Genomic DNA, 19,204 nt, shown 5'->3' with positions numbered 1-19,204 from the left:
CTGGGATACACAGGCGTAGTTAATAGTACAACCCTTGCGTTGTCTCTTCTTGGAAAATGGGAGGTGGCATATATGAGTAAATTCATTAAAAAGATACTTCTCTAAGAAAACATACGTCAAATTATAGAACTGCTAAACTAATATAGTGTTAAATCACAGCAAACTGACTTCCTCCATGCAGTAGTTTTGTAGCAAGGTAGGAGCTTGGTTGCCTTCTACAGTGCCACTTTTTCTTCTGTGCAAATTATAGTGAAGCAGACATGGTTGGAAAAGGCAGTGGAGCCTGAGTTCTTGCTGTATTTACCTGCCAGATGCTGGGTTTAGGATTTTGGTTTGTCCCTGTGAGAGTTAATGACATCATTAACACCTAAACCAGTTTTGTGTATACAGAAAAATGTTCTGGTTTAGGTTCTAGTGCTGTCATCAACTTTTTCAGAGCAAACACAGACCTTCTGAGTGTGATTCTTGGCAGGTAAAGACAGGAGAAACTGATCTTTCAGATTATGAATTTCAAAATACAGATTACCATCTGAAGTCCTAAATAGCATTCTTCTGTTAATTGGGAGTCTGAAGAAGTCAGAAACACTTTTGACAATGCTTTTAAGTTTTCACTTCAGAACGTTCCTTGTATAAATATTGCTTACTTATTTGTGTAACTGCGAAACTAGCTGAGTAGCCTGATGTAATTTGGAGTGTAAAAGTAATAATAATTAAAAAGTCATGTTATTTGGTGACTTTTTAATGAAAGCCAGTAGTGCATGAAGATGCTCTGAAAGCACTTATTAGATTGGTGGCCAAAAGAGGTTAAATGCATTATTAAATATGATGTTTTCAAGAAGTTTCTTTATGTGGCTGTTGGGATTTAATTAGAATTCTAATAGGTATTAAACACAAAGGTGTGATATTGTTAATGATACGCCTAGTTCCAAGGGAAGAGTGTGTAAAATCAGCTCTGAGTTAACTTTCAGTTGTTTCCTGTTACCTCGTTCAGCTAACACGATTCATAATAGTGTAAGTCTTCCTGAGTTGGCATTTATGTTGGAAACATTTTGTGCCCTGGTTTCCTGGAAATACCACTCACTGCCTTATCTCTCCGTGTCTGAATTCTAGGTGGGAGGAACGGAGGACTGCTTCTGGAAGGATCCAGTATTTAAATCATATTACACGAACAACTCAGTGGGAGCGACCAACGCGGTAAGAAATTGTTTAGGAGACTGTGCATATGAGTGCATATAAATTTGTATGCTGAGCAGGAGCACCGAGCACAAGCCGTTCTACATGGCTTTAACACAGGGGTATTCAGTGTTCCTCTGAGTCAACTCCACAAATGCAGTATGCTTTTCTTGTCTTAACATTCTACTCTTTCAGTCTGCCTAATATTAAACTTGAAAGAATTGTTCTGATTAGAATTTTTTCCACCCCAAATACTAGCATCTTTGTTTTCTTGTTGAGCTGCTATGGTAGAACTCTCTAAGTACAGGCATTGAAAGGGATGAGGAGATCAAGAGCAGCTGACAGGCATTGTCTACATACATGCGATGACTGTGTAATCCAGAACTTTTAAAGCTAATTGTTACAGAGCATGTTTTGAAATCATTACAATCACCTTTTCTAATAACTGTAATAACTGTATTGTGAAGCTGTTCCTTAAACCAGCTTTGCTATTACCTGAATTGTAGACACTGTCATGGCATATTTTTCAGTCTTCTGCAGACTGTCTGTGCCTGCAGACTGTCTCTTCCATCCTCAGTAAATATTATTCCAGTCTCTGTAAGGATGTATTTGACTTAATGTGTACCATTAACACTGCCAGCTCTGATACGTTTTTTCAAGTGAGCAAAGGTACTGAACAGCTTTGTAACTTCTTTTTCCATATGTTTTGTGGCGTGTTAAAATACCTGTTCTAAGCTCTAGGCATGTTTACAGTAGAGAAACAAATACAAAATATATAATTTGTTTCAGGGGTTTCCTTTGTCCTTGTCAGCCCCCTTTAGCCCCTTTTTAAATCCTTTTGGAAACAGCATTGAGAACACGAAACCACATAATTCAGTATTTCCTCTTGCAGTGGAGCTCTCAAGAGCAACTGTTTTTATCTTGCATAATAACCTTCCTTAAAAATTAGAAGGAATGACAGGTTTACTAGTTGCTCTGGGATGAACCAGTGAGCACAGGACACAAGCAGAAGCTTTGGGTCCATTGTTGAGTTATCCTGCTTGACAAGTCAGCTGCTCAGTTCTGCCATCCACAGACATCCCAAGAGCCCCAAGGTGAAGCTACTACAGAGTGTCTCTCATGTAACCCCATGTCTAGTCAGCAATACATTGTTCACATTTTTCCCCACAGGCCAGCTTGTGAATACTCCAGCCCGGGCAGACCTCTGAGCTGTTTTGCGGATGAGAACACTCCAATTACAGGAACGAACGGTGCGACCTGCGGGCAGTCGTCAGATCCCCGGCTGGCAGAGAGGAGAGTCAGGTCACAGAGGCACAGAAACTACATGAGCAGGACACACTTGCACACTCCTCCCGATTTACCTGAAGGATATGGTATGCAAATGAATGTAGTTTTTTAGTTGGGAGTTTCCCAATAAACTGGGAAAATGGGTTGTGTCTTCTTGTATGTAAGATCCTTTCGATCCCTTAGTTTGGGAAAAACAGTCTTTGTGAGGTTTTGTATTGCCTTTTTTTTTTTGTTCTTATTAATTTATCTTGATTTCACAGAGCAAAGGACGACTCAGCAAGGTCAGGTCTATTTTCTGCATACTCAGACTGGTGTTAGCACGTGGCACGATCCAAGAGTACCTAGGTAAGGAATAATGGAAGTATCCTTAAAGTGTCAAAAGAAAAGAGTTTAAGTAGTACTTTCCTCAGAGTTTTCTCTGCCTAATATTATATAGCTGACTCTTGGTCCCTAATACATTACTTTAAAAAGTTATCAAAATAAATTAGTCTCTTCCTCAGTTCTTCAAGATGTTATTTTAATGCAAAGACGGAAAACAGGTATAGTTAACTGTTTCAAGATCCTGCATATGAGTTATAACCAAGTCCAGCTTTTAATACTGTGCAAAATAATGAAACAGAAAAAGCAGGATCTGAACACTTCCAAAAACTTAGATTTATCCAACTGCTTCAGTGAAAACTGGATTGGTTTTGGTTTTTAATTCAGGCTTTGGAAGTTAACAAGACCTGGGAAATCGGCAGCATGTATTTATGAAGAACAAACTTGGTGACAAATAGACTAGACATATGTGATCTTTTTTGGAGGAGCAGACAAAGGAGAAACCTGGAAAAGCTTGCTGATGCCCCTTGTATGCGTAGACATGCTGTTTGTAGTGAACTACAGCCTCATCATTGAATTAGCTTGAATTTACTTGTTTGTGAGAATTACTGTCCCATGTTCAGACTACCAAACAAAGTGTTCAAGGCTAGGTTGGATGGGGCTTGGAGCAGCCTGCTCTAGTGGACGGTGTCCCTGCCTGTGGCAGGCGGTTGGAACTGGATGAGCTTTAAGATCCTTTGCAACCCAAACCAGTCTATGATTCAACAATACAATTCTATTTACGCAGTGCACATGTGTACTTATTGTACGTGATTGTACACATGATTATTTCTAATGTATTTATAGAAGCATAATGAAAATTATTGTTAGCTTATGATTGTTCTTTAAAGAAACTCATGAAATCCTATTGAAAATGGTTGCCTCCTAAAGTCTGCGGATGACATTGTAAAATAGTGTGTGGAGTTTGAAATTGGCATTTATGAAAACTGTAGCAACTTTTCCATGGGAATTAGCATCAGCAACTGATAATGGTTTTCCGAGGAAAGATAAAGTGCTTTATGCACTTCACTGCATTTTCAAATGATTTGTTTGCTTTAATCACTTTTGTGTTACAAGAAGATACTTTGCTTTGCTGCATTATCTGTATACATGAGAGTGTGATCCAGCTGGCCGTTGTGCATTAGGAAGCCTAAGACTTTTCTATTATACAAAGTTAGAAACTATATTTCTCTAAAATATATATTTATTTACTTTAAGATCTGATCCTTAAGTTTGTGGTGTAGTGGTGTTGTATGAAACGTAAGTTAGCACTCACTGCTCTTAGGTGTGGCAGCAGAAACTTGCACAACTGTGTCTCAGAACAAAATCTGGCTCTTTGCATGAGGATGAAGTTTATGTCATTTCTAAGGAAATTGTATTTTTATGCTAATACACCACAGTAATTTAATAAAAGTAAGCCCTCCAGTTCAACAACAGTGTGTGTATGGGTAATAGCAGCACAAGTTCAGTCCCAGAGCCTGGTATTTCCATTAGTAGCTTCTCAGCCTTTTGAGTCTCTGCAGATGTGTCTTTTAAAGCCATTCTGTCCCTCAGCTCTTTCCTCCCCTCAACTCTAACGATACTGTGAGATCTGGAGACTTAACACTGGTAAAGAGAACTGCACTTGACAGAGTGAAGTATCTCAGGTGTGAATCGTATATGTGAAAAATCATGTACACAAAAAGAACATTTTTAAAGACCAGTGTTTGCTTTCAGTGAACCTCTGGAATGAATCTGCATCTTCTAATATCAACTCAATTTTCTTGAGACCCACTATCCCTGCATTGCTCAGTGCAGAGCTTGAGTCATCCTTCATCTATTTCAGTTGAAATATTTTGTTAGAGAGCTGTTTGCTTCCCACCAGCACTTGGGGTTTTGGGGCAAACCTGCCTGTGCCATACACACATATCCCATGCATAATTCTTCATGGAAAGTATAACTCCTCAGAAGTATAGTTTTGTTTTGTAGGAGTTTATAAAGTGTGATTCAGAGTTCCTTACATGACTAATGTTGTTTTTAAAATGTTTTCTGTCATAACTGGTGTAGAACTGCAATTCCATTCTGGCAAATAATGGCAAGGGCCTTTATTTTTGTTTTAAGCCTGTATTAATTTAACATCTGAAGTTAGTCTGTAAAAAGGAAGGTTCTTTGATAAGAACTTTTCCCCCCACGGCATGTGTTCTGGGGTGTGTGTTTTTTTTCTTTGGTGGGCTTGCACCTTGGGAGTAGAGATTCCAGCTGAACAGATCAAGTTTCTGAAACAATACGTTTTCTCAGACTTCATGGAATTGTTCTGTTACATTTATGCTTGTTTGGCTCCGAGGCCAAATGCTGAGGTATTTTTCATTTTATATTTGTTTTCATAGGGATCTTAGCAACATCAATTGTGAAGAGCTTGGTCCACTGCCTCCTGGATGGGAGATCCGAAATACAGCAACAGGGAGAGTTTATTTTGTTGACCATAACAACAGGACAACGCAGTTTACAGATCCACGGCTATCTGCTAACTTGCATTTAGTCTTAAAGTAAGTTTAAAGTCTCCAGCGCATGTTGAGTGTAATAGAGGAAAGAGAGTGACTCTTGAGGGCTGCTGGATTTTATATCGAGACATATGCTGCCTTTAAATAAGTAGTATTTAAAGTATAGTGTCGGTATTCTTTAACAAACTATCACCTTACTCTGTTACATAACAAAGAAGACAGGCTTGATTGTTCTTGGAAGTGGGGGGAACAAATCTCTAGCAGCATTTAGGCAGGAATGTGGCTATTGTGATGCTGGAGTTGGGGACAGTAAGTGCAAGAGAGGCAGTTTCTTTTCTGTTGTTTATACTTCATATTACTTTTAGTTATGGGGAACTTGTTTTACAATATGAGGTTGCATTCATTAGGCAGTGGTATGAAATACTGGGAAGTTAGGCAAGGGTGCACAAGTACCCAACTGTTCTCCTGGAATAAAGGAGAAATAATTCAGCTCCTACCTGCAGTTTTAGAGTAAGACCAGTTGAGATGTTCTCAGAATAAGACTCCAATAATTTAACTCTGATATTTAACAAAATGAATAAAATACTTTGCCTTTTTATGCCACTTTTTTATACTGCATTTCTAAAAAGAGGAAACTGAAAAAAAATCTGGCACTTGTTTTTATTCCCTTGGCACTCATTTCACACTGGGAGATTTTCTACTAAAAATGGAAACCAAAAAGCAAACAAACATTTCTTTTTGCCTAGACCTGGCTATCGCTTTGTCCAGGCTGTTTGGGAGTTTGACTCCATTGTTTCTCCTACTAACACCTTTTAATACTCTTGGGAAACACCTGTAAAGTATTGAGTAGGTGTTAAGTGGGAGAAACAATGAAGAGTTGCTTAGGTAGAAAGCCATGCAGCCCTGGGCAAGGAGTAAGTAGGAGCAATAGTCCTTTTAAGGAAGTGAGTCATTGGGAAGAAAAGCTGAAGGAAATAATGGGAACAAGCACTGAAAAGACAAAACCGCAGAATGGAAAGCAATATCCAGGAGGTCAACGTATCTTTTGTGTAATACGTAAGCTGGCTAGCCTTTGTCTGCCCAATATACATTTGAACTTAACACCCCAAGAGGAGAGTCTGAATATTGACAAATATGTATTTTGTTTAGATAAATCATTAGTTATAAACTGTGTATATTACAGGACTTAAGTAAGCTCCCCTTGTCCAGACACTACTAGTTCTTTTATTTATTATTAGAAATAATAATAATATTTTTAATTTTAAATAAAGAAATCGCTGCTAATTTTAGCTGCGTTTAGATTGGTAGTTTCAAGTGAACATGATCGTGGAAAAAAAACCTTGCCAGTGGAGGAGCATGTTCATGTTTGAAACACAAGAAAGTTCATTAAATTAATTCAGATTTAGATATTTTACCCAAAGGAAAATTTTAGACCTTCTTAGCTACAACGGTGCAATTCCTAAACTGTAGAAAATTGAGTTAATTTGACTATATTTGAATAACTGTCCTTCACAGGTAGGTTTCTTCTTAAATGGCAGTTGGGTCTAGAACTAGTGGCTAGTTCTACATGTATTGTGGAGGACAAATCCATATCTAGCTTTGTTATCTGTAAAATCCAATTGGACTTTCCAGTTCCAGAATCACAGAACCATTCCTGCATTTCCTTAAAGTACTGGTACAGTGTGCTGAAGATTTGTACATCTGTCTTTCATTAGGGAAGGATTTCAGAAATTCAACCAACAGTGTCATCAGCAAAGCCTGCTTCCTGATAAATCTTTTCTGGTATCTATTCTTTTACTGCACCAAACAGGATATGTGAAAGCTTCACCCACCACCCCCTTAAACCCACCTCTTTATTTGTTCTTTCAGACAGAGAAAAACAGTTTGATTTAGGCCCCTCATTTTATAAATTATCAGATAAATAAATTTAGTGTTTGGGTGGGATAGTGGTTGAGGTTCAAAGGCATAATAAAAAGTTCACTCTCGGTGTTACTGGCTTTTCTATAGAGCTGGGTAAAGCAGTTTGTTTCTCCAGTGATGACATTATAGGTTATGAAAACAGTCAAATTGTTACCCAGTTCTGTTTAAAATATTAGCCAAGAGTTTGTGATAGGTTTTGATGGTTATGGCACCTGAAAAGTACTTAGCTACTTCCTTAAAGTACTGTACAGAGTGGAGTGGAATTATTCAGCTGTGAAAACAAACTAAGAAATTAGATTTAATCACTCTTAAGCACTGCAGATAATTTTGCTAATGCTGCACTGATTATTTTTAGTCTAATATGGAGGAAGGCTTTTTTTTTTTTTGTCCTTCTAGTACTGCCCTGTTTAGATTGGTTTCATTTGATGCATAGATCTTAAATTCATCCTCCTTTCAGGGATTACACTTTCTTTAAGCCTGAGCTTTGTGTTTTGGGGACTGTGCCTTTTTTACCCTTAAAGGTAATATGAACGTGTGCACACTTCAGTATATAGTTCTGACCTTCCCTGGTAGGCATATACAGGGACTATTTTCACATGCTCGTTGTTGTGGAATTTGAAAGTTCAGAAGATAAAACAATTAATTTTGCTTTAATTTGTATATCAAGTAAATACTTAAGTGAGTTTTATATTTAAACCTAATCACAAGTGGAAAGAAATTAACGTGCACGTAGCACAAATGACATAGAGCCCTATTTTGGAACCACATCGAGTGTGTGTGTCTGAATTATTAAAATGACTTCGTTTCTCAGGAATGACTTAAAATAACTAGTTTATTGTAAGACCAATGTGGTCAGCTTGCAACTAATGTTAAGGTATCCTTGTTTTGGGCTTTCTTTTAGTTATTTTTTAAGTAACAGAAGCAAACAACAAGACACTATGAAACTAACAACATTGTTTAAGCTAACTTCTGAAGTTCTGCATCCTAGGACATAGTAATCAAATAGGATTTCTATACATTATTTCTTCTTTAAAGACCAGGAGTAAAGAGGTATTATTAATCTTCAGCTTTGAGTTGTTGCTGAAGTGATGTACAGTGTGTGCCATTGCAGGGGTTTCTAAATATTAGGCTTGCAAGAATACTGATAAAGATTTCCTGGTCACCTGGTTTAGTTTCCTTTCGGGGTGGTTTGTGCAAAATTGCTTTAAATAGAAGGTTTGCAAATAAAGGAATAGCTGTTCAGAGCCACAGGCAAACTGGGAACACCCCCACCCCTTTTAATTGCCAATTCTGAATGCCCCTGTGGGGAAAGCGTGCTGGAGGTGAGTTTTGCTTGGCCAGGAATGGTTTCTGGTAGACCTTGTTTCAAAGCAGACAATAGCCTGAAATGTTAAAATACATTAAAACTGTATTTGCTTCCATATTTTTGGTCTTTGTAGAAAAACCAATTTATTAACATCCCACTGGAAAACATTCTGAATTGTAACCTTTCTTATTTATCCAGTAAATTCAGGGTATTCTCGTGTGTTCCACAGGGAGATATTCTTCTCGTGGTTTAGGTAAAATACAGCTTTTATCCTGCGGTGTTTGGAAATGCCATACTAAAAAGCTATAAAAATATCCACAAGCAACAACACAAGAGGACATCTCTGCAACACCGTTCATTTACTTTTCCTGGTCAGAAGCTAGATTTACAAAATCTCTAAGACTTGCTAGTAAAAATACTTGTTTATCTGTGCCAATTAGTTACATGTGAACTCCCACATTCCTGTGGTCCAGACTAGGCCAGGTACAAGGGACAAGGTCCTTGCCAAGCTGCCAGTACAAACATCTTTTTGTAAGCTTACTCTTTTTCAGACAAGCCATTTCAAACAGACTATGGTATTGACTGTAGATTAGAGGCATGGTGTTTGGCAGATCCCTGGATTTTAAAATGGAGGAAGGCAAAACACGCAAAGGAAATATGGAAATGGTATCTGAGAAATTCAGAGTCAGCAGCTTAGTAGTAAAATTGTATGGATAATACCTTATTATACAGTGCTGTAACCTTTTACATACTTTGTAGAGTAGTACTAATAGAAATAACAAACCCTAAAAACAACTTGATAGTTGCCAAGAAAGACAGAAGCGTATGTCTTTGGTCAGGGTAAAATCTCTCTGAATTTATTTTTTACTGGGCCCAGATTTTTTTAGTGTAATCACAGTAATAATCATAGTAAATTGAAAGTAGTTTAGTTACAAAGACTTAGCCTCTAAGAAACATCTGAAGAAAATAGGGGATGTTTGACTTGAATATCTGCAAACAGCTGTGTTTGTTTCTAGCCGCCAGAATCAACTTAAAGATCAGCAGCACCAGCAGCAGCAGCAGGTAGTGTCCCTGTGTCAGCTTCCAGATGAGGCAGAGTGTCTGACTGTGCCGAAGTACAAGCGAGACCTAGTGCAGAAGCTCAAGATCCTGAGGCAAGAGCTGTCACAGCAGCAACCTCAAGCTGGCCATTGTCGTATTGAGGTCTCTAGGGAAGAGATCTTTGAGGTAATTTGAGAACTCGACCCATTTCTTAACTTTGAGGGAAGGGGAGGGGGTTGTTCATAACCATCTAAAGAAGTCATTCGGTTAGATGAAATCTTGAAGTCTGGAGTTAACGCTGGAGTTTTACCAGTGACGAACGGGAAGAGGAAAAGCTTTCCCTGTGGCTGGAAATGCGACTGTGTCAGGACTGAGGAATGAGTTCAAGCACTTAATGTGTTTGAAGATACTGTCTCACTTCTTCCTACAATAGAAGAGCACTAATGTCTGTTACAAAGGGGCTGTTACAAATGGAAAACCAAACAATTATTAATGATCTTTGATCTATTGTAATTTAAGTAAAATTACTGTTGAATAGCAGTCATCTTTGGAGTTTGGATTACTTGGCATCTGTCTCAATTCTTCTTGATTGTTTTAAATTAATCCCCCCAAATCAGACCAATTTTACACATTTCCTAGGCTACTGAATGCCAGGGATGTCCACAGTGGGATATCTGCATTTTATTTGGTGTCATTATTCAGCAGAATAATTCTGCTGAATTGATTGAACACAGTTATAATACATTGGCTCTTTCTGGAGAACAGTTTGTCCTCCTGAGAACTTTATCACCCATCCCACCCATCCCTGTTGAATTTTCACCCCACCCACAAACCGGATAGTCCCGCTGTGTTGTCACCCTTTTTCCAGCCAAGAAAGATTTGTGTTGGTCTTCTCTTTGGAGGCAGTCAAATCAATTCATAATCGGCTAAAGAAAGAGAGGAAAGGCTGCTCTACAGCAGTGAAAATCACTGTGTTCTTGTTCTGGAAACTGAATTGAGTACATTGGGCCCCCAGCACACCTACCTCTTCTGTTCTACAAAGCCAGAGACTGGGGCACCAACATTAAACATAAATGAAAAGTAACATGTTTTGTTTAATTCCATTTTAAAAATTAGCATTTGTTTTGCCTCTTTCAGCTTTCTCTTTGTGTTTTGGTGAAGTTGACTGATGGAGGAATAATTCTGTAGATTTACTGGGATGGCATTAATGCCTCTGTTCTAAAGATGCTTCTTGAAGGTTTGCACATGGGTTATACCCAGAATAGAAGCTCCACTGTTGGCTTTTCTGATGGCAAAACAAAAGTTTACTGCCCCAGATTTTAACTTTTTGGAAGTTACGTGGGAATGAAGGAGCATGTTCTGATCACTGTGCACCTCTGGAGATTTAACAGGAGGTGCTTCTACTCATGTACTCATCGGTTTTATTTGACAAGTTTTATCACGGTTGTAGAAATCTAAGCAGCAGTCTGTGATCTGAGAAACTGGTTAGTGTCTTGGAAAACAGTATCCTCTTTGACAGTATCAGATTCAGAGTCTGAGACTCCATTTCTAATAAACAGCAGTAGTTTCTTGTCTGTAAATAGAAGTTAATAAAATGAAGTGTTATGTGTTCACAGGAATCCTACAGGCAAGTCATGAAGATGAGGCCAAAAGACCTGTGGAAACGATTAATGATAAAGTTTCGTGGGGAGGAAGGCCTTGATTATGGAGGTGTTGCCAGGTAAACAGTCAGTCCCCTGTCTCTTCCCCTGCACCCCAACCTCTCCAACTGCACCCCATGCTTTGAATCCTAAACCAGCCTTGTATGAGCAAGTAAAAATAATTCAGGTTTCAGTCTTATCTCAGCATGTTCAGAGAGAACTTCCTCCACGTTTATGTTTAACAGTAGGATTAGAAAAATCATGTGGTTTTGAAAAGACTCAGTGTAAGAATGTTTTTGCAGAAAATGAACAATATATTGTTTTATTTTCTTCAGGGAGTGGCTCTACCTATTGTCACATGAAATGTTGAATCCATACTATGGTCTCTTCCAATACTCCCGAGATGATATCTATACGCTGCAAATCAACCCAGACTCTGCAGTCAACCCGGTACGACTGGTGACATGAGTTCTGTAATGATCATTTTATGACTAGAAATTCAGTACATCTGGAGAGTGTTCTAGGCTTAGGAACCCAGTTCTCACATTAGTATCGCTAGAGACTGAATTTGTGCAATAATACGATAATTTCTATTTAATACTGATCAAAGAAACTTCTGAAATGTGTCATTAATTTTCTGTAAGATGTCAGTTTATGTTTCCTTTGGGAGAAATTAAGCTTATTTTGATTCTTCTTCTTTGATTCTGGACTGGAAGCAACATCTTCAATGGGTGCATAAAACCAGACAAACCAAAAAGCTCTGGCTATGTTTTCTTGGTTGGTTGGTTTTTAGTTCTTTTTTGTCTTGTCTTTGTATTGAAATTCTATTTCATATTCAGCAGCTATAACCTGGAGGTCTTATTTAGCTGAATGGCTCAGTCTGTTCTTTCTGTTCTAGGAACACTTATCCTATTTCCATTTTGTTGGACGGATCATGGGGATGGCTGTGTTTCATGGACACTATATTGATGGGGGCTTCACGTTGCCTTTCTATAAACAGTTGCTAGGGAAGCCAATTACTTTGGATGACATGGAATTGGTTGACCCTGATCTTCATAACAGCTTAGTCTGGATACTGTATGTACTATCTGTTGTGTCCTACAGTGTTAGAGTTGTGTCTTGGTTAACATGTGATAATGTTCCTAAATCTACTTGAAAAGAAATTGAGTGTTTTGTCATCTCCTGCTCAGGCAGATTTAAGAAACTTATTTCTTGCACAATTCAGCTTCTTTAAGGCTTAACATGCTCAAGGCTTTTGGGGGCACAGAGGGGAGTTAATAAATTTTATTTTATTAATTTTGCCTATTATTAACCATAAAACATTAAAATACAAATTTGAAACTTTGATACTGGTTTAAAGACTATACCATAGTGAAAATGTACATTCACCTTTTGCTTCCAAGCAGTAATTTGAAATGCTATTGAAAAAACTAAGTCTGACAGATAAATTATGGCTGTAGTATGTTTGCGGAATATGTTCACTGAGTCACTTACTTACTTCTATCCACCAGTGAGAATGATATCACAGGAGTCTTGGACCATACGTTTTGTGTAGAACACAATGCATATGGGGAAATTATTCAGCATGAACTGAAACCCAATGGCAAAAGCATCCCTGTGACAGAGGACAACAAAAAGGAATATGTCAGGTACATATATGCCTTTCCCAAAGTTTTTTATGTTTTATCTATTTTTAACTTATTTGAAGTAATGGACAGTTTCTGGTTGGCTGTTTTCTAAGTGGTGCAGGGGTGGTGGTTTGTTTATTCCTGTCAGCAAGGCCATTTTTGGGGGCTGGGTAAATTGTTGGGTTTATTGTATTTGAACACATTTCTCACAAAACCACTTTGCACTTGCTTGCAGGCTTTATGTAAACTGGCGGTTTTTACGAGGAATTGAAGCTCAGTTTCTGGCTCTACAGAAGGGATTTAATGAAGTAATCCCACAACATCTGCTGAAGACATTTGATGAGAAGGAGTTAGAGGTCAGTCCACTAATGTTACGTTATGTCGTCAAGTGTAACACTAAAAGCCTGAGGCATTCTTCAGAGACTGAGTAACATGCAGAGTTGGGTCCCCAGTGCTTTAGGGGGCTGCAGGTGCGCTGTTGCAAGACATACAGTTAGCATAAGAGGTTACCAGGTCAGGCCATCACTGAGCCTGAGTGTGCCTTCCACTGCAAGCTGTGAGGGTGTTTCTCAAGGTGACATTTCATAGCAACTGCAGAAGTGATAGGAGAGGAGACCCTCTCCAGTCCCTGGAAACCCAGCTGAACCTGCAGAGAAGTGTCTGCAGTGACCTGCGGGAGTGCTGCTCCAGCAGAGGTGGTGGATGTGTTTCTCACAGTGCAGTTTCACGACACTAAATTCAGTGCTGCCAGGAAAATAATCTGTCAGTGCCTTCCACCTCCCACTGCTCGCTCCCAGCCCTTCCAGCACTCTGCACTGCCTCTGCTGTCAGGCAGCTCTGTGGTTTTTGCAGAGCTGGGTTATGCCAGACTAAATTTGCCCTGTAAATACAGCAAGAGGAAAGGTGCTGTCTGGTGCTGTCGCTGACAAATGTGCTACATCATGTCAACATCCAAAGCATCCAAACAATATCCTCTGAAGGCAAATCCTAAACTTGTTAAAATGGAAATCTGATATATAGTCTGTTAGCTGTGGGGCTGAGGCATTTGCCGTATAAAATGTCCACAAAATAAATTATTCAGGCTTTCTTCTGCACTAGAATGTCGGTGATTGCTCTTCTTTTATCCTTGATATTCTCATTCAAATACAGTGAACCAGCCATACTGTTAACCCGGAATCATTTTGCAGACGCAGAATAAGAAAGGGGAAGGTCCAATGTTCTTAGTCATGAGAAAATGTCTTCATAATCACATCCCTGTTTGAGCTTTAACTAATCCATTGTGGATTTCCATTTTAGAAGTGCTGACAGCTCTTCATCAGGAAAGAAGTGATTTGTATTAAGTGTATGGTATGACAAGAACAAGATTACTTTGGGGTTGGACCAGCCAAACTATGCCCTTAGCTATGCTCCAGAAAGAACTACTGAGTTCAAATGGGAATTATGCATGTACTTTCACACCTGCGTAGGATCTGTCCTTCTTGTTTAATTGACAGGTCAAGACATTTTCATATAAAGCTTATGAAATTGATTGTTAAATTTTAATTGAGGCCATTTGAAAAATCATTTTGTACAAAGGTAAGATTAAAATAAAAAAGTTATATTCCAGCATTGCTTAAGATTAGTGAGAGATTATAATTTGCCTTTGGTATAAAATCTGTTGATGTTTCAAAATGCATCATTTGGCAAACTCCAAACCCAGTTTTACATTGATCAATGATGAAATAAATATTTGATTATATTTTAAACTTCCAGCTCATCATTTGTGGACTGGGGAAAATCGATATTAATGACTGGAAGGCAAATACCAGGTTAAAACACTGTACCCCAGACAGCAACATCGTGAAATGGTTCTGGAAAGCTGTGGAGTTCTTTGATGAAGAGAGGAGAGCGCGACTGCTCCAGTTTGTGACTGGCTCATCCCGAGTGCCTCTGCAAGGCTTCAAGGCTCTACAAGGTAACTGCTCCAGAAGCAACTGCAAATGCCTGTACTTGGAGGGAGCAGTAGGACACATCCCAGAAACATCAGCTGCAAAAGAGGCTGGTTGGCTTTTTAAGCACGATTTTTAATGGTCTGGTGAATAACAATCGCAAATAGTGGGGTTTGTGTGTTTGTTGTCACCTTGTCATTTAGCTGCTAATGGCTCTTTTATTTCAATTATGCACTTCCTTCTCTGGCAGGAAATTCTGATCTTGGAGATCTTGGTGCTGTTCTCCTTCTGTTTTTTCTAGAAGCCTGGTTTTTAATTTCAGTCTTTTACAAGTCCTTGTCACCTGTACAGCTCTGGGACCAGAACACACCAACATGCAGAGTTCTTGTGATTCTGGCAGCAGAGGCGCTTCAATGCTGACTGCTTTTGTTGTAAGAGACATAACAGTCACCTTAATTACTTACCTGGCTTCTGAACTTCCTCTGGGTCTCTGTTGTAGCAGCTCTGTCTGTAACCCATGCTGCTCTGTTAACGCTATAGTTACCCTGTTTCACCCTTTCACAAGATGAGAGAAAATGGGCCAGGGGAAACATTGATCATAACCCAGAAGAGTCCAGCAGAACACAAATACTATGGTAACACCTGCAACGTACAAAAACCAGTTGCTCTAGAAATCTGTTTCCTCTTAATAATGCCTTCATTATCAGATAGAAGCCCTCATTTTCTATCTCCTCTGTCCTGAGCTCTAAAATGTTCAGGAGAATTGGAAGCTGAGGAATGTTGAGGTTTTTAAGCAAAGCATGGTACTTGAAGTGATAACTGTTTGGACTTGTGTCCAACTGTGTACCTGTTTACCCTTGTCAGAACAGTTACAAGTAATATTAACCCTACTATTGATGTGTGTGCTGTTTACTGTGTGGAGTGAGCTCTTTGGAGAAGGGTAATTGAAGTAATACCAGTTTAACATCATCTGACCTGTAAGTTTTGATATGGCTTTTCTAGTATAACATATTTCTGTGGGCAAACAAAGCCTGAACACAAAAGTTGTCAAAGTTGGTATTGTGACTCCTTTATGGAATTTGAATGGAATTGGCCACTTCTCAAGACCTGTTATAAAATGGGGACAGATATAGCTGCATACATTTTGTTCTCAAGGAAGGGTGAGAGAAGCTAAATGGAAAACTGTTAGAATTACATAGTGCACTGAGTAAACCGGGTGTTTTATTCTTCCTTATCAGTGCTTTGTTGTTGTTTATCTTTCAGTGGTTGCAGTAGCTGCATGGTTACCGTGGGTGGGTGGAGGGGAGGAATCTCTGATAAACATGACAAGTTTAAGGGGTTTTCCTGCCTGTTTATGATTTCAGTTTGTAGCTTCTCTTTTTTTTTTTTTTTTTTTTTTTTGTGGTTTTAGTTACTTTGATGCTGCCCTGCAGCAAAGACATTGCATGTTCTGCAACACAGTAGCAGTAGAGCTCTTTTCTGGATTTTCAGGTGCTGCGGGCCCACGACTGTTCACAATACACCAGATTGATGCCAGCACTAACAATTTGCCGAAAGCTCACACCTGGTAAGACTTTTTCAAGGCTCTCTTGTGATCTGTAGGTTAAGGCCAATTTGCTGTCTCCATAAATTTCTTTCCTCCTCTCCTTTTCTGACATAAATGCTCTCCATTGGAGTAGTAAAGACGTGAAAAGTAGAGATTGCTTTTATTTAGATGAAGCTCTGCTGGCCTTGCTAAGTGTTGCTTTGCCATCACTTCCAGTGTAACAGAACTTTCTAGGTGATGCTTTAAGTTGCCAGCAGCTGAACCTTTCCTGCTGTCTCTCCACAGCTTTAACCGAATAGACATTCCTCCTTACGAAAGCTACGACAAGCTGTATGAGAAGCTGCTAACTGCCATTGAAGAAACATGTGGGTTCGCTGTGGAATGACCCTTCCCAGCCTTACCTGAGACTCTATTTATACTCCTGTCAGCCGGAAAGCCCTTCCCTCAGCCAAGACTCAAGAAATGCTTGAAATACAGGAAAACTTTCCCTTTTCTACACTCGGACACTGGGAGGGAAAGGACAACTTTGGAATTTGTGTTTCTATTTTTAATTTTTGGGTGTTTTTTTTTTTATTCAAGAAAATAGGTTCTGTGGTTCCTGCCATAGGATCATTCAGCTGCTATTAAAAACTAATATCTTGAACATACAGAATGCTGACTTTTCCTACATTTCAACAGTTAAGCAGTATTCTATACTTAAAGACTACTACTATTTTTGTAAAAGGTAATCTATTATATTTGCCTACCTGATTCCTATTCTCAGATACCAAGACACAACTTCAGCAGTCGGTACAAGTCACGTTTCAGCCTGTTTTAAATGTATGATACTGAACAGCATCTATACCTGCTATTTTTGGAGGAAAAAAACTATTTTGGATTATTCTAACTTTGCATAAAATTGGCTGAAAGAATCATTACTCTTTTTAATTAAAGCCACTTACATGTTAACTGCATTTTCTTATAGTAAAACCATTATATTCTGCAATGTAAATTCAACGTAAATGTTGCCACAGGGGGCTTTTTTATATTTTTCAAGCATGAATTACAAATATGATGTTTTGGGGTCCTATTTATATCAGTTGTCAGATTCCTTAAACAAAGTTTCTAGTGTGAGTGACACATGCTGGATCTGGTACAGCCCTTGTGTTGCCATGTGGGATAGACTTTTTTAATGAACAGTAGATGTTTTGATTTTTTTAAACCAGCATTTTTCTAACAAGTCTGTTGAGGATTTTTTTGTTGCTTTTGACTTTAAACACTGCGTTTTTCAACCTTTAAAGCATGCTGATGAGGTGGTATTTGACAGCAGAAGCCTGTCAGCAGTTCGCTTCAGAACCCATCCTGTCCAGTCAACCAAAGTTTGTTTGAATGCAGCCAAATCGCATTATATATTTGTTGATGCTAAAGATTTATCAGGTAAAACATGTTGTAATCTTTGTCCAGCTGCTTATGACACATGGGTTTAAGTTACAACTAAGGAAAAATGGTGTTTTAACTGAAATATATGTAATGTGCTTCAGAAAATGAGGTTTTAAAAGCACATAATTTATTGATTGTAGGGATGGAAGTAAGTATATATATGAATTATAACATGGGTTGATCTCTTCAAAGGGGAATAAAATGCACTACCAGTAGAGGGAACTGAACTTTGAAGTTAGTGTGGAAATTCTCAGTTAAGATGTGTATGATCTGCTCATGGTGTGTAGATAAATCAGTCTGCTTAAGAGATGGTGGCATTCTCCTCTCAGCGGTGCGAATATCTGGAGTAAGTAGCATGGTTTTTTCCCAATCAGTGTTGTGTTTTTGTAACTTAGGTTACAATTAATCATCAGACCTGCACTATTTTTACACTGCCAATGAGAAGAAAGTCGAGGGTATTGAAAATGCTGAAAGAATGGGACGTAAACAGCTGTTCCATTTTTGCAGTGGAAGTCACACAGTGAACTGGCTAATTTTCTGTCTGTTCTATGGAGCTTGAACTTAATTTTGTTCTGCCAAATCTGACTGCCACAGTGAGTAAACTACTACTGGATGTTGTGTGTTGGAATAGCAGGCAATGGACTGCTTTTGTAGAATTGTGGTAAGAGCCAAATCCACATGTTCATTTGATTATTTTATATTTTGTTTTATACAGCTGTTGCTGGAAGGTTTGTTCTAAGAGACTTGCTTCCCATTTGGGGCTGGCTGCAGAGATGAGGCTACTTAGGGATGCAGACGTAAAGCCAAGAAACTTATTTTGACAGCCAGTTTGAAATACATCAGACCCCTTTTTATCTTCAAGGGACTCCTGCACTCATGTAAAATGGCTGGTACTTTGGCATCTACAGCTGGGGTCCCTTCAGGTAACGCTGTCACCAGAGAAGCTGTAACTACATCTTCAGGGTTGCCTGGGAGAGCAAAGGAGGTTGTTGTGCAGCGTATTCCTTACTCGGAACTGCTGCTGGTGGTTGGGGACCACTGCTTTAGACGCTCCCATCATCTTTACCCACCTCCCAGGAACCTGCTCCCTGTCAGCCTGCTTAGGCTGGTAAATGTATTGAATGACTGGTTATGGCCACCCTTATATCATAAAAGCATTTGTGAGGAGGGAGGAGATGAGCTCTGCAGAATATGGACTCTAGATCAGCTGATGGACACCATTCACTTTCACAGCAGCCTTAGCAGTACATCTGTCTGTTCTACCAAACATTTTGGTTTGGTGTAGGGAATTATTTTTAACTGCCACAGATAAATATTGTAAATTTAATATATTACAGGCAAAACTAGACAAATCTACATTTGACTTCCATAGCTGACAGATGAGGATGAACATACCAAGTATTTTGAGTGCCTTTCTACCTTCATAATAACTTGAGAGCTTTAACTAAAGCACCTCATCACCTAGTCAGATGTTTATCT

The 19,204-nt window shown here is 38.8% G+C and overlaps 1 protein-coding gene across 2 annotated transcripts in view; it reads left to right on the top strand.

The window, feature by feature from the left end:
- Window positions 1-18,003, top strand: part of SMURF2 (SMAD specific E3 ubiquitin protein ligase 2) — a 57,308-nt gene extending 39,305 nt beyond the window's left edge. For both annotated transcript variants that reach the window (XM_057418447.1, XM_057418448.1), the window contains 13 exons: window positions 1,111-1,194; window positions 2,344-2,546; window positions 2,721-2,805; window positions 5,184-5,342; window positions 9,540-9,750; window positions 11,181-11,284; window positions 11,540-11,654; window positions 12,103-12,281; window positions 12,716-12,853; window positions 13,068-13,188; window positions 14,585-14,786; window positions 16,252-16,327; window positions 16,592-18,003. In XM_057418447.1, coding sequence (XP_057274430.1) covers window positions 1,111-1,194; window positions 2,344-2,546; window positions 2,721-2,805; window positions 5,184-5,342; window positions 9,540-9,750; window positions 11,181-11,284; window positions 11,540-11,654; window positions 12,103-12,281; window positions 12,716-12,853; window positions 13,068-13,188; window positions 14,585-14,786; window positions 16,252-16,327; window positions 16,592-16,691 — 1,777 coding nt within the window. In that variant the 3' untranslated portion in view covers window positions 16,692-18,003. The remainder of the gene's footprint in view (window positions 1-1,110; window positions 1,195-2,343; window positions 2,547-2,720; window positions 2,806-5,183; window positions 5,343-9,539; window positions 9,751-11,180; window positions 11,285-11,539; window positions 11,655-12,102; window positions 12,282-12,715; window positions 12,854-13,067; window positions 13,189-14,584; window positions 14,787-16,251; window positions 16,328-16,591) is intronic.
- The last annotated feature ends 1,201 nt before the right edge of the window (window positions 18,004-19,204 follow it).

This window comes from Pezoporus wallicus, unplaced genomic scaffold (genome assembly GCF_028554395.1).
Source record: "Pezoporus wallicus isolate ANWC-B61680 ecotype Strahan unplaced genomic scaffold, APGP_CSIRO_Pwel_v1 contig_3710, whole genome shotgun sequence".
Taxonomy (NCBI): Eukaryota; Metazoa; Chordata; class Aves; order Psittaciformes; family Psittacidae; genus Pezoporus; species Pezoporus wallicus.
Note: the sequence above shows the minus strand (reverse complement) of the source record. Positions and strands in the feature narration are given on the sequence as shown.